General features: G+C 35.4%; 1 protein-coding gene across 5 annotated transcripts in view; it reads right to left on the bottom strand.

Moving 5' to 3' along the window:
* Positions 1 to 16791, bottom strand: part of NEGR1 (neuronal growth regulator 1) — an 841086-nt gene that overhangs the window by 556482 nt on the left and 267813 nt on the right. For 2 of the 5 annotated variants that reach the window (XM_049618494.1, XM_049618495.1), the window contains exon 1: positions 5054 to 5791. The exons of 2 other annotated variants lie outside the window; for them this stretch is intronic. In XM_049618494.1, the coding sequence (XP_049474451.1) occupies positions 5054 to 5361 (308 nt within the window). In that variant the 5' untranslated portion in view covers positions 5362 to 5791. Of the gene's footprint in view, positions 1 to 5053; positions 5792 to 16791 lie in introns of those variants that run through there. One more of the 5 variants, XM_049618496.1, reaches the window with a different exon arrangement.

Here is a 16791-nt window from a genome sequence, read left to right as displayed (position 1 = left end):
TATGCAAATACATCAGAGAAATGCTGATAGGCTACATAAACACAAATCTGCAGAACAGTGGAAATTCTTATATTTAAAGTATTTTCCCATTATCATCTTCATTGTACTTAAGAACCAATTGGAATAAGTCTGTTTAGAGTATACCACTACAGACCTTAAATTCGTCTCGATTTCTCTCCTCTGTCTTACTTTGTCACTCAGTCCTCAAACATTTTCAACGAACATGAAAAGATATGACTAGTAATTTCTATGTATGCATAGTTATGGCAAATAACCTAAGTTCATTTTTCTAATGTGATGGACAAGCAACATTTTCCTTCTTTGATCAATTCATCAGTCACTGATTATAACTCAAACAAGACATTCAAGAACAATTTTCCAAATCAAATTAATTGAACTTTTACTTTTAACGGCATTCATAAAATTCTAAAAAATCTTCTTTGCTTTCCTTATAGCTAGTTTTGTTAAAGATGTTAACATTATTCATCATTATTTTAGAGAATGAATTTCCTTCAGAATTGGAGATACTTTATGTATGTACACCTGTTAACTTTGTAACTATAAGAGGAATTAGGGATAACAATTTGGTTGGAAATAATAACAATAATAAGACGCACCACACTGGAGACTTCATGGAGAAAGAATTATTTTCTATATAGTCCTTTATAGGCATTTTGCACCTTTGAGTATAGAATAAAAATGCAGTAACAATGACACCATTATAAAAATATGAGTATATTGAAAGATCAAGCCAACTTGCTCACATCTTATAAAACAGACTATACTTTATATGTCTTTATGTTGTTAAAAAGAAATAGGCCCAAAATGGAGTCACTTAAATATTAAGTCTCATCAAGACTTAATACCTAACCTAATTGCACTTTCAGCCTCTCTCAGGAGTAGAATTTTAAACCAATCAGTCTAGAATGTCCTGATCAGCACTTGTAAGATAATCTATCTGTGTAATACTCTCTGCTCTGCCCCCTAAGGGAAAGTGATCTTAACTGAAAATACCTCTTTTGCTAATAATTTCTTTGCCCTAACCTCCTTCCTATAAAAACCTTCCATTTTGTATAACTCCTTGGAGCTCCTTTCTACTTTCTAGATTGGATGCTGTCTAATTAATGAATCCTTGAATAAAGCCAATTAGATCTTTAAATTTACTCAGTTGAATGTTATTTGTTTTTAACAATGTAGTATGTCCATTCACCTACTAGCAGCCAAACAGAGCGGTAAGAAGTCAAACAATTATTTTTATTGAGAAAAGTTATGATCATGCCTTTGAAGGGCTTCAGAGCAAATCTCCCCAGAATGTGTCACTTTGCATTGTGGACTATTTTGAGTTGAGGGCAATCAAGACCCTGGCGTCTCAAGAGAAACTTTTGCCCCTCTCTTTACCTAGAAGAATCTGAATTGGAGGTATTTCCCAGAATGGGGATTTTCACCAGAGACTAATTTTATCTCAATGATCCATCTGTGTGGCAGGGCAAACATCTAATTACCAAACATCTGCCTTTCTTACTTCCCTTGAACTGCCTTCCTCTCCTTTGAATCCCCAGGCCCCTCTCCCATTCCTTAACTCAGGATGGCATATCTACCTCACTTTACCTTTCTGTCTTTGATTCTTTCCTGTGTGTGAGGTTCCCCTCAGTATGAAAAGCTAAATTTGATTTTCTCCTGCTAATGTTACACCAGCTGGGAGAATCTTTAGAAGAGTAGAGGAAAACTATTCTCCCAATATACCAAAAAGCAAAAGTCAATTTTTGGGTCATTTATCAAATATCCAAATTTCCCTTGCTATTTTATATAAGCTTTGACACTGTTCTACCTCCTACCTATAATAATACCAGGTATAATTACTTTTTCTATTTTAAGATCTTGCATTAACATTTCTGAACATTAATAGATTCATCTTTGACTGAAAAACTACCAATTTTGAAATTAATTCTTAATTTTTCCTAACCAAGAAGAAATTTCCAAAAGTTGTAATTATGAACAGTAAGGCTAAAGGACTCTACATAAGGGATAAAATAGGACTTTTCAATCAACAATATGTATTTACAATGTATTTAGATTATCTAATTTCTTTGAACTCATTTGTTAACTGGGGCTAATCTTAACAATTATGTCAAAGGTTTTTTAAAGATTAAACAAAATTATGCATTCCATAATTTGTGGCAGACAATTAAATAATTCATGTTTATTTTTATTCATTAATTTTATCATATTTCTCAGGCAGGAAGCTGTTTCAATGAAAATAATTTTTATGACATACCTATATCATAGGCCAGTTAATAAAAATTCAATTTCAAAGAATACTCTGGAATCATGTCTTTGCAATTTCTTCTGGCTTTATTATTTAAGTAAAGCTCCCATTTATAGTGTGTCATTATAGCCCATAAGGAGTGAAATAAGCTAGAACCATCAGAGCAATTATGTGGTTTCCTGCAAAACTCTGTGAATTCTTGTAATTAACAAAGGTCAGTTTTTAAAAGAGAAGTGATCTCTATGAAAATTCATGAGATCTTCAATGATTGAGTTGTCAGTCAGTTCCCATTCTTATTGCTACTACCCCAGTATAGACTCCTATCACCTCTAACCTGGACCACTGAAATAACTTTCTAAACACTTCAATCCTTCTGCTTCCCATTATTTGCCGTAGTTATCTCTTAATACACAGTCCTGACAATGACTCTACTGCTTAGAAAATTCACATACTTTCCTATTGTTCACAAAATAAAATCCAAATCAATGGAATAGAGCTCAATACCTTCCATAATAGAAGGCTAATCAACCATTCTAACATGAAATGCTATTGTTTATCTCACACAGAGTACATTAAAGCCAAATAAAAGATATTTTATGCATGTTCAAGACTGATGTCTTTTCTTCTCCTTACAATGCCCTTGCTGCTCCCTATTCCTTCTCTTCCTATACAGTCTTACTCATACCCCAAGATACTGTCTAAATAAAGATCACATCTTCTGCAATATTTTCATTTGTTATACTCCCACAGACTTGAATATATGTATTTAAAGATATATAAAATGCTATAGTTTATAATATATTATAAATGTATACTTATAATTAATATAATAATGTGCAAATAATGTATAAATATATACAAATATACAATTTTAAATGTGTTTGTATATATTTAAATAAAGTTAGACATAACACAGACATGGAATTATAATAACTCAGGTACATAATTTTCTATTAACTCATAAGCTCTAAGACATGTATCTTAGCACAGTGTCTGAAACATAGTTAATGATCAGTATAGTTTTCCTAAATGTGTGACTATATGATTAAATGAATTAGCTTATATTTCATCATCTATGAAGTACACAAATTCCGGGCTTACAATGGTTTTCAGTATTGCCTCACTGACAGATATCAATTTCTAAAATGTACTTTCTGAGTTCCAATTATTTTGACATCACAAAATTACAGGACTGAAAAGGAATAGAAGAATGCCCACTCCAAGCTTCAATGAAGGGAAAAATATCTTCTATTTTAAAAGAGTTCAATTTTGAATAGGATTTCATAACCTACCCCTTTCACTCAACCCTTTCATGTTTAATAATGTCCACTATTAATTCCCACAGACAGTCCTGCGATTATTTTTCAAGGTAATTGAAGCATTACTGTTTTTTTTTCTCTCCTTTTTTTTTTTTTTTTTTTCCTGCCTGGGAAGATGACATAACACCAGAAGATTTTAAGAAAGTTAAATATATCAGAATAAGCAAAGACTGTGACAGATGGGTCCTGGTTTCAGAACTAAAACTCCTCATCTATTTACAAGCATCTATTTTCATTCGGGTTTGTTGATTCTGTCTTCTGAAAATTTCTAACATACACTGTTTCCTATTCCCAAGATTCCAGCGTTATTTGCATTTTGACCAATATACCTTTTTTTTTTCTTTACTTTCAACTCAGAGCCTTGGCTTTCCATGCAGTCACTTTTAGTTACTGAAAATACATACCTTTCACTTTGTTTACCGACTATTAATCATCCTTCTTGAGCTTTTGAGGCATCAGCCTTAAAACCTAGCACTAGCTCAGTGTAGTATTTTCCTTTCTTTTATTTTCTTTTTGAAATTGGGATATTAATCAAATTCTAGTTCTGGTGTTTTTTGTTTTTTTTTTCTTGACACCACTTCTCTAAGTTTAACATAAACAGTTCCTTGGCCATATTTGAAAATTCTTAAACTGCTTTGGAAGAAAATGAATTTGGGCCTGGACTTAGGCTGATTTCTTTCCTGCCTTTAAATTGTGTTATACTGCAATAGAGGGAGAAGAGAAGTTGGGAGTCTGGTAATGAAGTCACTTTTATTTTTTATTACTTATTTAAAAAAATTATATAAGGATGTAGGAAATTTGTTATAAAATCTGAAAAATACACAATAAAATGTTAAAGTACAGTAAGGTGATAACTATTGCCTTTTCCCAATTACATATCTTCTTTAGTTCCTCTCATTGAATTCCTAAGAGTCCACCAACTATAGAGAATGAGTAAAGCACAACTCAACAATGCTACCTGGGAAAATAAAATGATGACTCTAATTTCAACTAATTAACTGGAGTTATTGAACACCTGGTGTACTTTAGCATTGTGATAGAATCTACAGCCTTGGAGGGGCCAAGATGACAGAACACCGTGGAAGTTGTTGAAATACAGCCAGAAATACAGCCAGATCAACACTAAACCATCCTGCACACCTCGAAAACTGATCTGAGGATTAACACAACAATCTGCACAACCTGAACCACAGAACTCAGCAGGTACACGGTGCAGAGAGGTGAACTAGGGGAGAGAGAAGCTGTGGAGGGCAGGAAGCTGTTTTTGCTTGAGGAGAGAGGACAGGGACAGGGGGAGAGTACAGGAAAGCACTTCCCCCTGCCCCTTGCAGAAAGCAGCTGGAGAGAAAAGAAAGAGTACACAAGGAACTGAGCAAAAAAGGGAGAAAGGAGAACGGAGAGGGTTGAAATTCCATTAAGACTCTATAAACAGTGGGAGTGCAGAGTCTGAAACTCTGCAGCTCAATACCTGGCGGTGCTCTGGTGGGAAGGGTGAATCTCCAGGAGCAGAGAGTGAGGTGTGATGGGTCCAAGGGCCACAGACAAGAGAGGCCGTTCCCCTGCTGGGAGGACATTTGGTAGAGGCTGTGTGGCCTCCCAAAGGTCACAACAGACCCTGGAAAACAACCACATTGGCTGGTGCTGGAACAAGGACTTTAAATGCGAAGCCTGGTGCCAGATGTGTGTTGTGATTTTCCATAATCCCTGAAACACTCCGGCTACATGATTGGGTGAAGATTTTCTGGGGTGGGCTGCCTCTGTGCATCGGCAGCACATGGTCCCTCCAACGTTCCTGGGTACGGCCGGCACCCGGCCATTGCTCGGTGAGACCCTCCACCAGAAAACACGAGTGGGTCAAAGCTGCAGTTCCTCAGAAGTGAGGGGTCAGGAAACACAGCCACATCTTAGATAAAACTCAGGAGGGAGGTGCTACCTGGCAACCTGATGACAAACAGTTTAAAAGTGGGGAGTGGACAGAACCCAGAGACAAAGAAGCCTGTGTGACTGGTGGTCGGAGAAGCACAGAGTTCCAATCCTAGAGACTAGAACCTGGGTGACTCCATTTTCACCACTCCCGTGCATGCCCATGCACACCTACAGACGCCACAAAATCCACCTTAGTAAACTAAGCAGCGCCATCTAGTGGAGAACAGAGCCGTTACACTAAGCCCCACGCAACTGGGCCAACCTCGCTCTTCAGGAACAACACAAGTCTGTCCACCTGCTTAGTTTACAGACTATAAAGTGCTTCATAGTTTGACTTCTAGGGAAAAACGATGTAATTTCAATTGTATTTCAGTCTGTTCGCTGGTCATCTATTCAGTTTTTTTTTTCTTTTTCTTATTTTTGAATACAGAAAGAGAAAATATTTATTTTTATTTTCCATTTTTATTAAAAATATTTTCTTTAATTTTTTCTCCTATATTTTTTACTTTTCTGTGAATTTTTCAAATTCTATTTTACTTCCATTATTTCATTTTATTCTATTTCATTGTATTCATTTTTTCAAATTTTCAAACATTTTCATTTTTTGTTTTCTTATCTTTCCCTTTTTTTTTTCTTATCTATCAAGCTCTTTTCAACAACCAGACCAAAACACACCTAGGATCTAGTGTCCTTTATTTGACTTTTTTTGTCTTGTTTTTAATATTTTAGTTTTAATTTTTCTTTTACCTTATTAACTACTTTTCTTCCTTCAAAGGACGAAATGCAGGAATTCACACCATAAGAAAGAACAGGAAGAAATGACAGCCAGGAACTTAACACAGATACAAGCAAGATGTCTGAATCAGAATTTAGAATCACGATAATAAGAATACTAGCTGGAGTTGAAAATGGATTAGAATCCCCTTCTGCGGAGATAAAAAAAAGTAAAAGTCAGGATGAAATAAAAAATGCTATAACTGAGCTTCAATCTTTAATGGCAGCCATGGCGGCAAACAAGGATGAAGCAGAGCAGTGAATCAATGATATAGAGGACAAAATTATGGAGAGCAATGCAGCAGAAAAAAGAGGGAGACTAAGGCAAAAGAGCATGATTTAAAAGTTAGAGAAATCAGTGACTCATTAAAAAGGAACATCAGAATCATAGGGGTCCCAGAAGATGAAGAGAAAGAAAAAGGGGTACAAGGGTATTGTGAGCAAATCATAGCAGAAAACTCTCATAAACTGGGGAAAGATACAGACATCAAAATCCAGGAAGCACAGAGGACTGCCATTAGATTTAACAAAACCCAACCATCGACAAGGCATATCATAGTCAAATTCAGAAAATACTCAGGCAAGGAAAGATTCATGAAAGCAGCAAGGGAAAAAAAGTCCTTCACCTACAAGGGAAGACAGATAAGGTTAGCTACAGACCTATCCACAGAAACTTGGCAGGCCAGAAGTGGCAGGATATGTTCAATGTGCTGAATTGGAAAAATATACAGCCAACAATTCTTATCCAGCAAGGCTGTCATTCAAAAAAGAAGGAGAGATAAAAAGTTTCCCAGACAAACAAAAATTAAAGGAGTTCATGACCACTAAACCAGCCCTGCAAGAAATTTTAACGGGGGCTGTCTGAGGGGAGAAAAGACAGGAAAAAAAAAAAAAGCAGCAAAGACTAAAATTAGGTCCAGAGAACACCACCAGAAAGTTCAACTCTACAGGCAACAAAATGTCAATAAATTCATATCATTCAGTACTCACTCTAAACATCAATGGACTAGGGGCGCCTGGGTGGCTCAGTTGGTTAAGCATCTGAATTCGGCTCAGGTCATGATCTCGTAGTTCATGAGTTTGAGCCCCACATCAGGCTCTGTGCTCACAGCTTGGAGCCTGGAACCTGGAGCCTGCTTTGGATTCTCTGTCTCCCTCTCTCTGCTTTTCCCCTGCTTGCACTCTGTCTCTGTCTCTCTCTCAAAAATAAATAAACATTAAAAAAAAAAAAACTTTTAAAAATCAATGGACTAAATGCTCCGATCAAAAGACACAGGGTAACAGAATGGATAAGAAAACAAGATCCATCTATATGCTGTTTACAAACGACCCACTTTAGACCTAAAGACACCTACAGATTGAAAATAAGGGGATGGAGAACCATCTATCATGCTAATGGTCGCCAAAAGAAAGCCAGAGTGGCCATACTTGTATCAGACAAAGTAGACTTTAAAATAAAGACTGTAACAAGAGATGAAGAAGGGCATTATATCATAATTAAGGGGTCTATCCACCAAGAAGACCTAACAATTGTAAAAATTTATGCTCCAAATATGAAAGAACCCAAATATACAAATCAATTACTCACAAACATAAGGAAACTCATTGATAATAATACCATAATAGTAGAGGACTTCAACAACTCACTTACAGCAATGGACAGATCATCTAAACAGAAAATCAGGAAATAATGGCTTTGAATGACACACTGGACCGGATGGACTTAACAGATATATTCAGAACAATCCATCCTAAAGCAACAGAATCACATTCTTCTCCAGTACACATGGGAAGTTCCCCAGAATAGATCACATACGGGGACCAAATCAGCCCTCAACAAGTACAAAAAGATCAAGATCATACCATGCGTATTTTCAGACCACAATGCTATTAAACTCAAAATCAACCACAAGAAAAAATGTGGAAAGATAACAAATACTTGGAGAATAAACCATCCTACTAAAGAATGAATGGGCTAACCAAGAAGTTAAAGAGGAAATTAAAAAGTACATGCGAGCTAATGCAAATGATAACAGCACAGCTCAAAACCTACGGGAGGCAGCAAAGGCAGTCATAAGAGGAAAGTATATAGCAATCTAGGCCTTCCTAAAGAAGGAACAAAGGTCTCAGATACACAACCTAATCTCACGCCTTAAATAGCTGGAAAAAGAACAGTAAATAAAATCCAAAACCAGCAGAAGACAGGGAATAATAAAGATTAGAACAGAAATCAACACTATCAAAATCAAAAAACAAACAAACAAACAAACAACAATAACAGCAAAAAAAAAAAAAAAAAAAAGTAGAACGTATCAATGAAACCAGAAGCTGGTTCTTTGAAGGAATTAACAAAATTGATGAATCCCTAGCCAGTTTGATCAAAAAAGAAAAAGGAAAGGCCCCAATTAAATAAAATCAAGAATGAAAGCAGAGAGATCACAACCAACACAGCAGAAATACAAACAATAATAAGAGAGTATCATGAACAATTATACCCCAATAAAATGGGCAATCTGGAAGAAATGGACAAATTCCTAGAAACATATAAACTACTAAAACTGAAATAGGAAGAAATAGAAAATTTGAACAGACCCATAACTTAAAGAAATAAATTATTAATCAAAAATCTCCCAAAAAACAAGAGTCCAGGGCCAGATGACTTTCCAGGGGAATTCTACCAAACATATAAAGAAGAGTTAACACTTAATACTCTCAAAGCTGTTCCAAAAAATAGAAATGGAAGGAAAACTTGCAAACATCTTCTATGAAGCCAGCATTACCTTGATTCCAAAACCAGACAGAGGCCCTACTTAAAAGGAGAACTATAGACCGATATCCCTGATGAACATGGATACAAAAATCCTCAAAAAGATACTAGCCAACAGGATCCAACAATACATTAAAAAAATTATTCACCACGACCAAGTGGGGATTTATACCTGGGATGCAGGGCTGGTTCAATATCTGCAAACTAATCAATGTGATACATCACATCAATAAAAGAAAGGACAAGAACCACATGATCCTCTCAATAGATGCAGAGAAAGACTTTGACAAAATACAGCATCCTTTCTTGATAAAAACCCTCAAGAAAGTAGGGATAGAAGGATCATACCTTAAGATCATAAAAGCCATATATGAAAGGCACACCGCTAATTTAATCCTCAATGGGAAAAAAACTGAGAGCTTCCCCCCAAGGTCAGGAACAAGACAGGGATGTCCACTCTCAACACTATTATTCAACATAGTATTGGAAGTCTTAGCCTCAGCAATCAGACAACAAAAAGAAACTAAAGGCATTCAAATCAGCCAGGAGGAGGTCAAACTTTCACTCTTTGCAGATGACATGATTTTCTATATGGAAAACCCAAAAGATTCCACTAAAAAACTGCTAGAACTGATCCATGAATTCAGCAAAGTCACAGGATATAAAATGAATGCACAGAAATAGGCTGCATTCCTATACACCAATAATGAAGCAACAGAATGGGGAAGTCAAGGAATTGAACCCATTTACAATTGCACCAAAACCCATAAAATACCTAGGAGTAAATATAACCAAAGAGGTGAAAAATCTATACACTGAAAAGTATAGAAAGCTCATGAAAGAAACTGGAGAAGACACAAAAAATGGAAAAATATCCCACGCTCCTGGATAGGAAGAACAAATATTGTTAAAATGTCAATACTGCCCAAAGTAATCTACATATTCAATGCAATACCTATCAAAATATTACCAGTATTCTTCACAGAGCTAGAGAAAAGAATCCTAAAATTTGTATGGAACCAGAAAAGACCCCAAATAGCCAAAGCAATCTTGAAAAAGAAAACCAAAGCTGGAGGTATCACAATCCCAGACTTCAAGATGTATTACAAAGTTGTAATCATCAAGACAGTATGGTACTGGCTCAAAAACAGACATCAGATCAATGGAACAGAATAGAGAACCCAGAAATGGACCCACAAACCTATGGCCAACTAACCATTGACAAAGCAGGAAAGAATACCCAACATAATAGACAGTCTCTTCAGCAAGTGGTACTGGGAAAACTGGACAGCAACATGCAGAAAAATGAACCTGGACCACTTTCTTACACCATGCACAAAAATAAACTCAAAATGGATGAAAGACCTAAACGCAAGACAGGAAGCCATCAAAATCCTAGAGGAGAAAGCAGGCAAAAACCTCTTTGACCTCAGTCACAGCAACTTTTTACTCAACACGTCTCCGAAGGCAAGGGAAACAAAAGCAAAAATGAACTATTGGGATCTCATCAAAATAAAAAGCTTCTGCACAGTGAAAGAAACAATCAGCAAAAAAAGGCAACCGATGGAATGGGAGAAGATATTTGCAAATGACATATCAGATAAAGGGTTAGTAACCAAAATCTATAAAGAACTTATCAAACTCAACACCCATAAAAACAAATAAACCAGTGAAGAAATGGGCAAAAGACATGGATAGACACTTCTCCAAAGAAGACATCCAGATGGCCAACGGACACATGAAAAAATGCTCAACATCACTCATCATCAGGGAAACACAAATCAAAACCACAATGAGATACTACCTGACACCTGTCAGATGGCTAACATTAACAACACAGGCAACAACAGATGTTGGCCAGGATGAAGAGAAAGAGGATCTCTTTTGCACTTCTGGTGGGAATGCAAACTGGTGCAGCCACTCTGGAAAACAGTATGGAGATTCCTCAAAAATTTAAAAATACCCTACAACCCTGCAATTGCACTACTAGGTATTTATCCAAGGAATACAGGTATGCTGCTTCGAAGGGGCACATGCACCCCAATGTTTATAGCAGCACTATCAACAATAGCCAACATTTGGAAAAAGCCCAAATGACCACTGACAGATGAATGGATAAAGAAGATGTGGTGTGTGTGTGTGTGTGTGTGTGTGTGTGTGTGTATATATATATATATATATATATATATATATATATATTTATATATTTATATATATGTAGATATATATAAATATATATATGTATGTATATATATATGTGTGTGTGGCAATCAAAAAGAATGAAATCTTGCCATTTGCAACTACATGGATGGAACTAGAGGGTATTATGCTAAGCGATATTAGTCAGTCAGTGAAAGACAAATAAGACTTCACTCATGTGAAGACTTTCAGATACAAAACAGATGAACATAGGGGAAGGGAAGGGAAAACAATATAAAAACAGGGAGGGGGACAAAACATAAGAGACTCTTAATATAGAGAAAAAACCAGAGTTGCTGGAGGGGTTTTGGAGCGGGAGATAGGCTGATTGGGTAAGTGGCATTAAGGAAGCTACTCCTGAGATCATTGTTGCACTATATGCTAACTAACTTGGATGTAAATTAAATAAATTATTAATAAAGCGTGAAAAAAAAGAATCTACAACCTCAAGGAGCCCACCCATGGTCTGGTGTATTGATAGATATGATCATTAGAGAGCAATGAAAGAAAACACGTAATTTTTTGGTAGAATTTCATTATATAGCCTACAGAATAAATGTTCAATAAGAGTTTAAAGAATTTGGTGGAAGAGCATTGGAATAATGAAACCATATAACATGAGGAAATGATATAAAAAATTTAGTATTCATATTGCTAATCAATAATGTCATATGGATTGTCTACTCTTAAAAGTAAATCAATACTAACTTTCAAAAATGCAATTCAGCAATTCATTAATTATTCTTTACAAACTGCACCAAAGAGTTGACCACTGATCTCTTATGGTTTCCTTAAATCAATGCAAAGGACACATCAAATGTAAAATGCTCCTTGTTTCCAAGCTTACTAAAAATAATTGCTGCTAATGGGGTACAATTTAAATGCATATGAATAAAAACATTTTAAGAGGTGACACCTGTTATTAACTTGTAAAGTGGCTTGAAAGAATCACTTAAAACTAGGCAATGTTCAGATGGACACTTTCAAGGTTAGCAAATCAAAACTGAAAAAAAAAAACAACAACAGAGATTTAAAGAAAAGGTAGAAGGAAATTAAATTCTATGTTCAGATTTTTATTTCTTTAGAAATGTTTCTGATTCAGGCATAACCCAAAATACTATTCAAATGCTTGAATATCCGGTTAACCTTGATGCCTTTAAACCCTATGTGAAATGTTGGATCTACAGGTTAGCCTTCACAACTCAGCTGTTGTTCTGCTCTGCCTGGTACAATATTGACTTTTATAGAAAGCTTTGTAAATATCAACATTTTTGTACCTAACCTCAAGCTGAAGCAGCACAGCAAATGCAGCCTGTCAACAAACATGCAATGCCACTCTAAAAGGATCTTGACAGAATTTAATTAGAAAGTTAAATAAGCAAGGAGAGGATACATTGGTGGAAAAGGAAAACACAAGAAAGAAGTGAAGAATGGCATTGCAAAAATACAGACATTAAGAAAATAAAAAGGTAATATTTGGATACTTTCAAGCTGGTAGAATAATAAGGAACTTAAAAATGGCCATGAAAGAAGCCATGAAGTTATTGGAAGATAGGATTAAATTTTGTTTTAGACCATATTAACTAAACTTGTTTATCCTGATTGACTTTCTTTATCACATTGAGCTTATGTTAATAAGCATGGTACAAAATATGATATAAAGTCCTTCATGAAAACAACAAATTGAAGGAATATACACTGCATTGTCTTTTCCAGAACCAATTCAATGCAAGCAAAACCTGAAAGATCAGAATGAATAGAATTAAAATGTGTTATTTCAATTCAGAATTCTTAGAAAGCATACGATTTATTTTTGTTACAGTGTTGTATAGTGAACCTAGTGCCACAAATTTATAGTTTGTTTACATGAGTCATTTTTCATGTAGTAAGGGAGAGATTAATGAATAAATAAATGATTTAGAGATTAATGGGTAAAAAGAAAGAATGCTTTCCTCCCATTTGTGTGTGTGTGTGTGTGTGTGTGTGTGATCAGCATGCCATCATAGTTGAGGAGGAAAGAAGTTTAGAAAAATAGATGTCTTAGTTCCACTGCTATAACTAATACCATACACAATGTGGCTTAAACAACAGAAATTTCTTTCTCACCATTCTAGAGGTTAAGAAGTCTGAGATAAGGGTGCTAGTATGGTCAGCTTCTGGGGAGAGCTTTCTTTCTGGTTTGCAGACAGCCATCTTGGCTGTGTTCTCACATGGCAGAGAGAAGGAGGAAGCAAGCTCTCTGTCTCATCTTAGAATTGCACTGGTCTCACAATAAGGGCTTCACTTTCATGGCTTAATGATCCTCCAAAGGTCCCATTTCCACATGCCACCACATTAGGGAAAAGCATTTCAATATATGGGTTTTGGTGGGGCGGGGGACACAAACATTTAGTCCACAGCAATAGGAGTAAATGAACTTCCTATAACCAACAACTACTCTAAGCCACAATTTTATTTTTCTCTTTTCTTTTCCTTTCACCCAATTCATTATATGTATATAAATTGTGTGTGTGTGTGTTTGTGTGCGTGCGCATATGTATATATACAAAATCAAGAAGTCAAACACTAAAATATATGCATAACTCTAAGCTATATATAAAATCCTAATTGAGGAAATACTTATTTGATATTAAAAGTAATTTTCATCTATATATTCTTTATCCTTATAAAGTATACTTATTAAATAATATGGTAAAATATAAAAAGCTGTTAATATATTTTTTAAATTTTTTTATGTTTATTTACTCTTGAAGGACAGAGATAGAACGTGAGTGGGGGAGGGGCAGAGAGAGAGGGAGACGCAGAATTTGAAGCAGACTCTGAGCTGTCAGCACAGAGTCTGATGCAGGGCTTGAACTCATGATCTGTGAGATCATGACCTGAGTGAAGTCGGTTGCCCAACTGACTGAACCACTCAGGCACCCTAAAATTGTTATTATTTTTAATTAAGCCTTTATATTTTATAATTAAACATATCTAGATTTGTATTCATTTGAAATTTATGAAATATTGTTTAAAAGCTTGGAAAAGAATTGCTTTAAAGAATTTTAGTTGAGTTATAATAAATACATGGTTATAAAAAATATGTTTATTTTTTTATAAATTCAGCTTCCATATTTCCTTTACTTAAGTACTAAGTTGATCTTCTGTAACATGTTCCAAATGACTTCAATATTTCAAATATTCAGCAGCAGGCAATCATGCAGAGATTCAGGAAAGAACATTTAGCAAAAGAACCACTTAGGAAAATTAACAATATAATCACCTATATTTTGATTCAATTTATCTTTCAATTCCCATGTGTTAGTAATACAAATAGTAATTATCAAATATACCTTTCAGTGGCCAACCTTTTCTAATAAAAGTTTACTCATTTGTCAAGTACTTTTTTTTTAACCAAAAAGTAACAAAGGCTTAAATTCTTACAAAAAGAAAAATTTATGAGAGACTACTAGGTTTGTCATTGCTACGTCTGTCATTTAATCGTGGCATGTATTTAATTTCAGACCTTCTTCAGTGTAACTCACATATATTTGAAATAAAATATGCAAATAAATTCAGTCTCTGGAGAAGGGTAAATTCAACCATGAAGCAGAAGAGATTTCCATTTTCCTAATGTACTGTGGCACTTCTGTGTGTCCACTTACATTAGCCTATGAGAGTGTCTCCAGCTCTGGCAGCCCCAAGAATGTGTTAAAAAGACATGGTAAATTCAGAGTTCTGAGAGTAAATAAACCTTGTGTAAAAGAGGACTTCCGGACCACGTAGGTAGAGTAGAAACATTCCATGCATTTTAAATGCCTATAATCATGATTCTCCACCACAAAATGTAATATATGTTCTATCAGAATAATTATTTTCCTCTATACTTATTAATGCCGCAAAATAAAGTGTCCTTCTCACCTTCTCTCCTGGTCAGTACCCAGCCTAATGCTAAGGGTTGGGGAAGGAAGGGCTCCGTTCAGGTACATTTTGAGTTTTAACATTAAGCACCCAGTAATTAGTCAATAAACTACCTGCATAATGTGATGAGGGAAAAACTGACAAGTCAGAAGAAAAGTGTTTCCAAAAGTCCCAGTGAAAAATAATACTAGTAACCCAAATGTGGAGGTGAATCTCCATTTCTAAAGTATTGTCATGGCTTACCGCCTTAAAAACTGTAAAACAATATGGTGGCTTGCAAAGACAAGGTTAGAATGACTTTAACAAGTCCCTTTGAGCCAATATCAAATAGTCTCTGCAGCATCCTTACCTTCCCTACAAAGCACAGTGGGGAGAAGTACATTGTCAAGCACTTTTTTATAAGAGTGTAAAGTGAAAGATCAAGGTCAAACTTAGCGATGCAAATTTTTGTTTGTTTTTGTATGTTTTCATAAGCCTACATTTCTCCAGATGTTTCCTTACTGTTAGGCCTTATTCTTTTCCTTTCAAAGGTCAAAAATCTCCTTATAAAAATAAATCATTTCTTCCTTTCATGATAAAGGAAAATAAACATTAATATTGGGACAATTTAAAAATAAAAAAGGAAAGGATGTCATTTAATCCCGGGTTTACCACAGAATAAAATGTGCTGAGAGGAATTTACTTGTGTCTTTGGGTTCCCTGCAAATGACCATTTCTTTCATAACTTCTCATATATTTCTCCCAGTTTGGAGTTCTTTTGAAATTAGCATCCCAGGGTAAATTCAGACATTCAACTCTTTTAAAACATTTTTTTTTTCTCCTTCTAAGTTCAAAGGATACTGAAAAGAAAAAAAGAAAGAAAGAAAGAAAAGTAAAGTTTCTCTATTTCTGTCTAACCTGACCAATTGCCTAGGTCAAGCTCACTGTGAGCTCAGTTGATTGGCAGAAGGAGACACCAGAGGTGTTCCTGAAGAAGGTCATTCTCTAGGCCAGCTAAGACTTTTTTTTCTGCCTTTGCTATGCTATGTTACCCATTGAGCTATGGCTACTAGTTAAAAAAAATGCATGTAAGAAATGAAGTACTGCAGATAGTACAAAAAGAATAGAGAGGCAAAGCTACAGCTGCCTATATGTAGGTGAACAATTAATGTTAAAAAAAAAAACCTTTACTATAATTTTCTTCTGTTCAAAAACTACATGTTTTAAATTGAGAAGCTTAAAGAAAATCTGATTAAATTCTACAAAGCATACTCTTAGGATAAAGGCCATTTTCTATCATTTATTAATAATGTTAGCTATTTCTTCACAAGTACATTAATACCTTACCAAAGGCCTGACACATATTTTCTTTGTTTCTCAAGAAACGATGTCAAGTGAGCTGTCTTAGGTATATAAGAATACAGGGACTGGTTCTGGACTATAAAGAACTACAGGGGCAGCTGAGTGGCTCAGTCAGTGACGCATCCCACGGGTCATGATCTCACCGCTCCTGAGTTCCAACCTTGCATCAGGCCCTGTGCTGATAGCTCAAAGCCTAGAGCCTGCCTCAGATTCTGTGTCTCCCTCCTTCTCTGCCCCTCTCCTGCTCATGCTTTGTCTCTTTCTCTCAAGAATAAATAAACATTAAAAGAATTTTT

Source organism: Panthera uncia (assembly GCF_023721935.1).
Source record: "Panthera uncia isolate 11264 chromosome C1 unlocalized genomic scaffold, Puncia_PCG_1.0 HiC_scaffold_4, whole genome shotgun sequence".
NCBI lineage: Eukaryota > Metazoa > Chordata > Mammalia > Carnivora > Felidae > Panthera > Panthera uncia.
The sequence above is the reverse complement of the archived record's forward strand: the minus strand, read 5'-3'. Positions and strand labels throughout refer to the sequence as shown.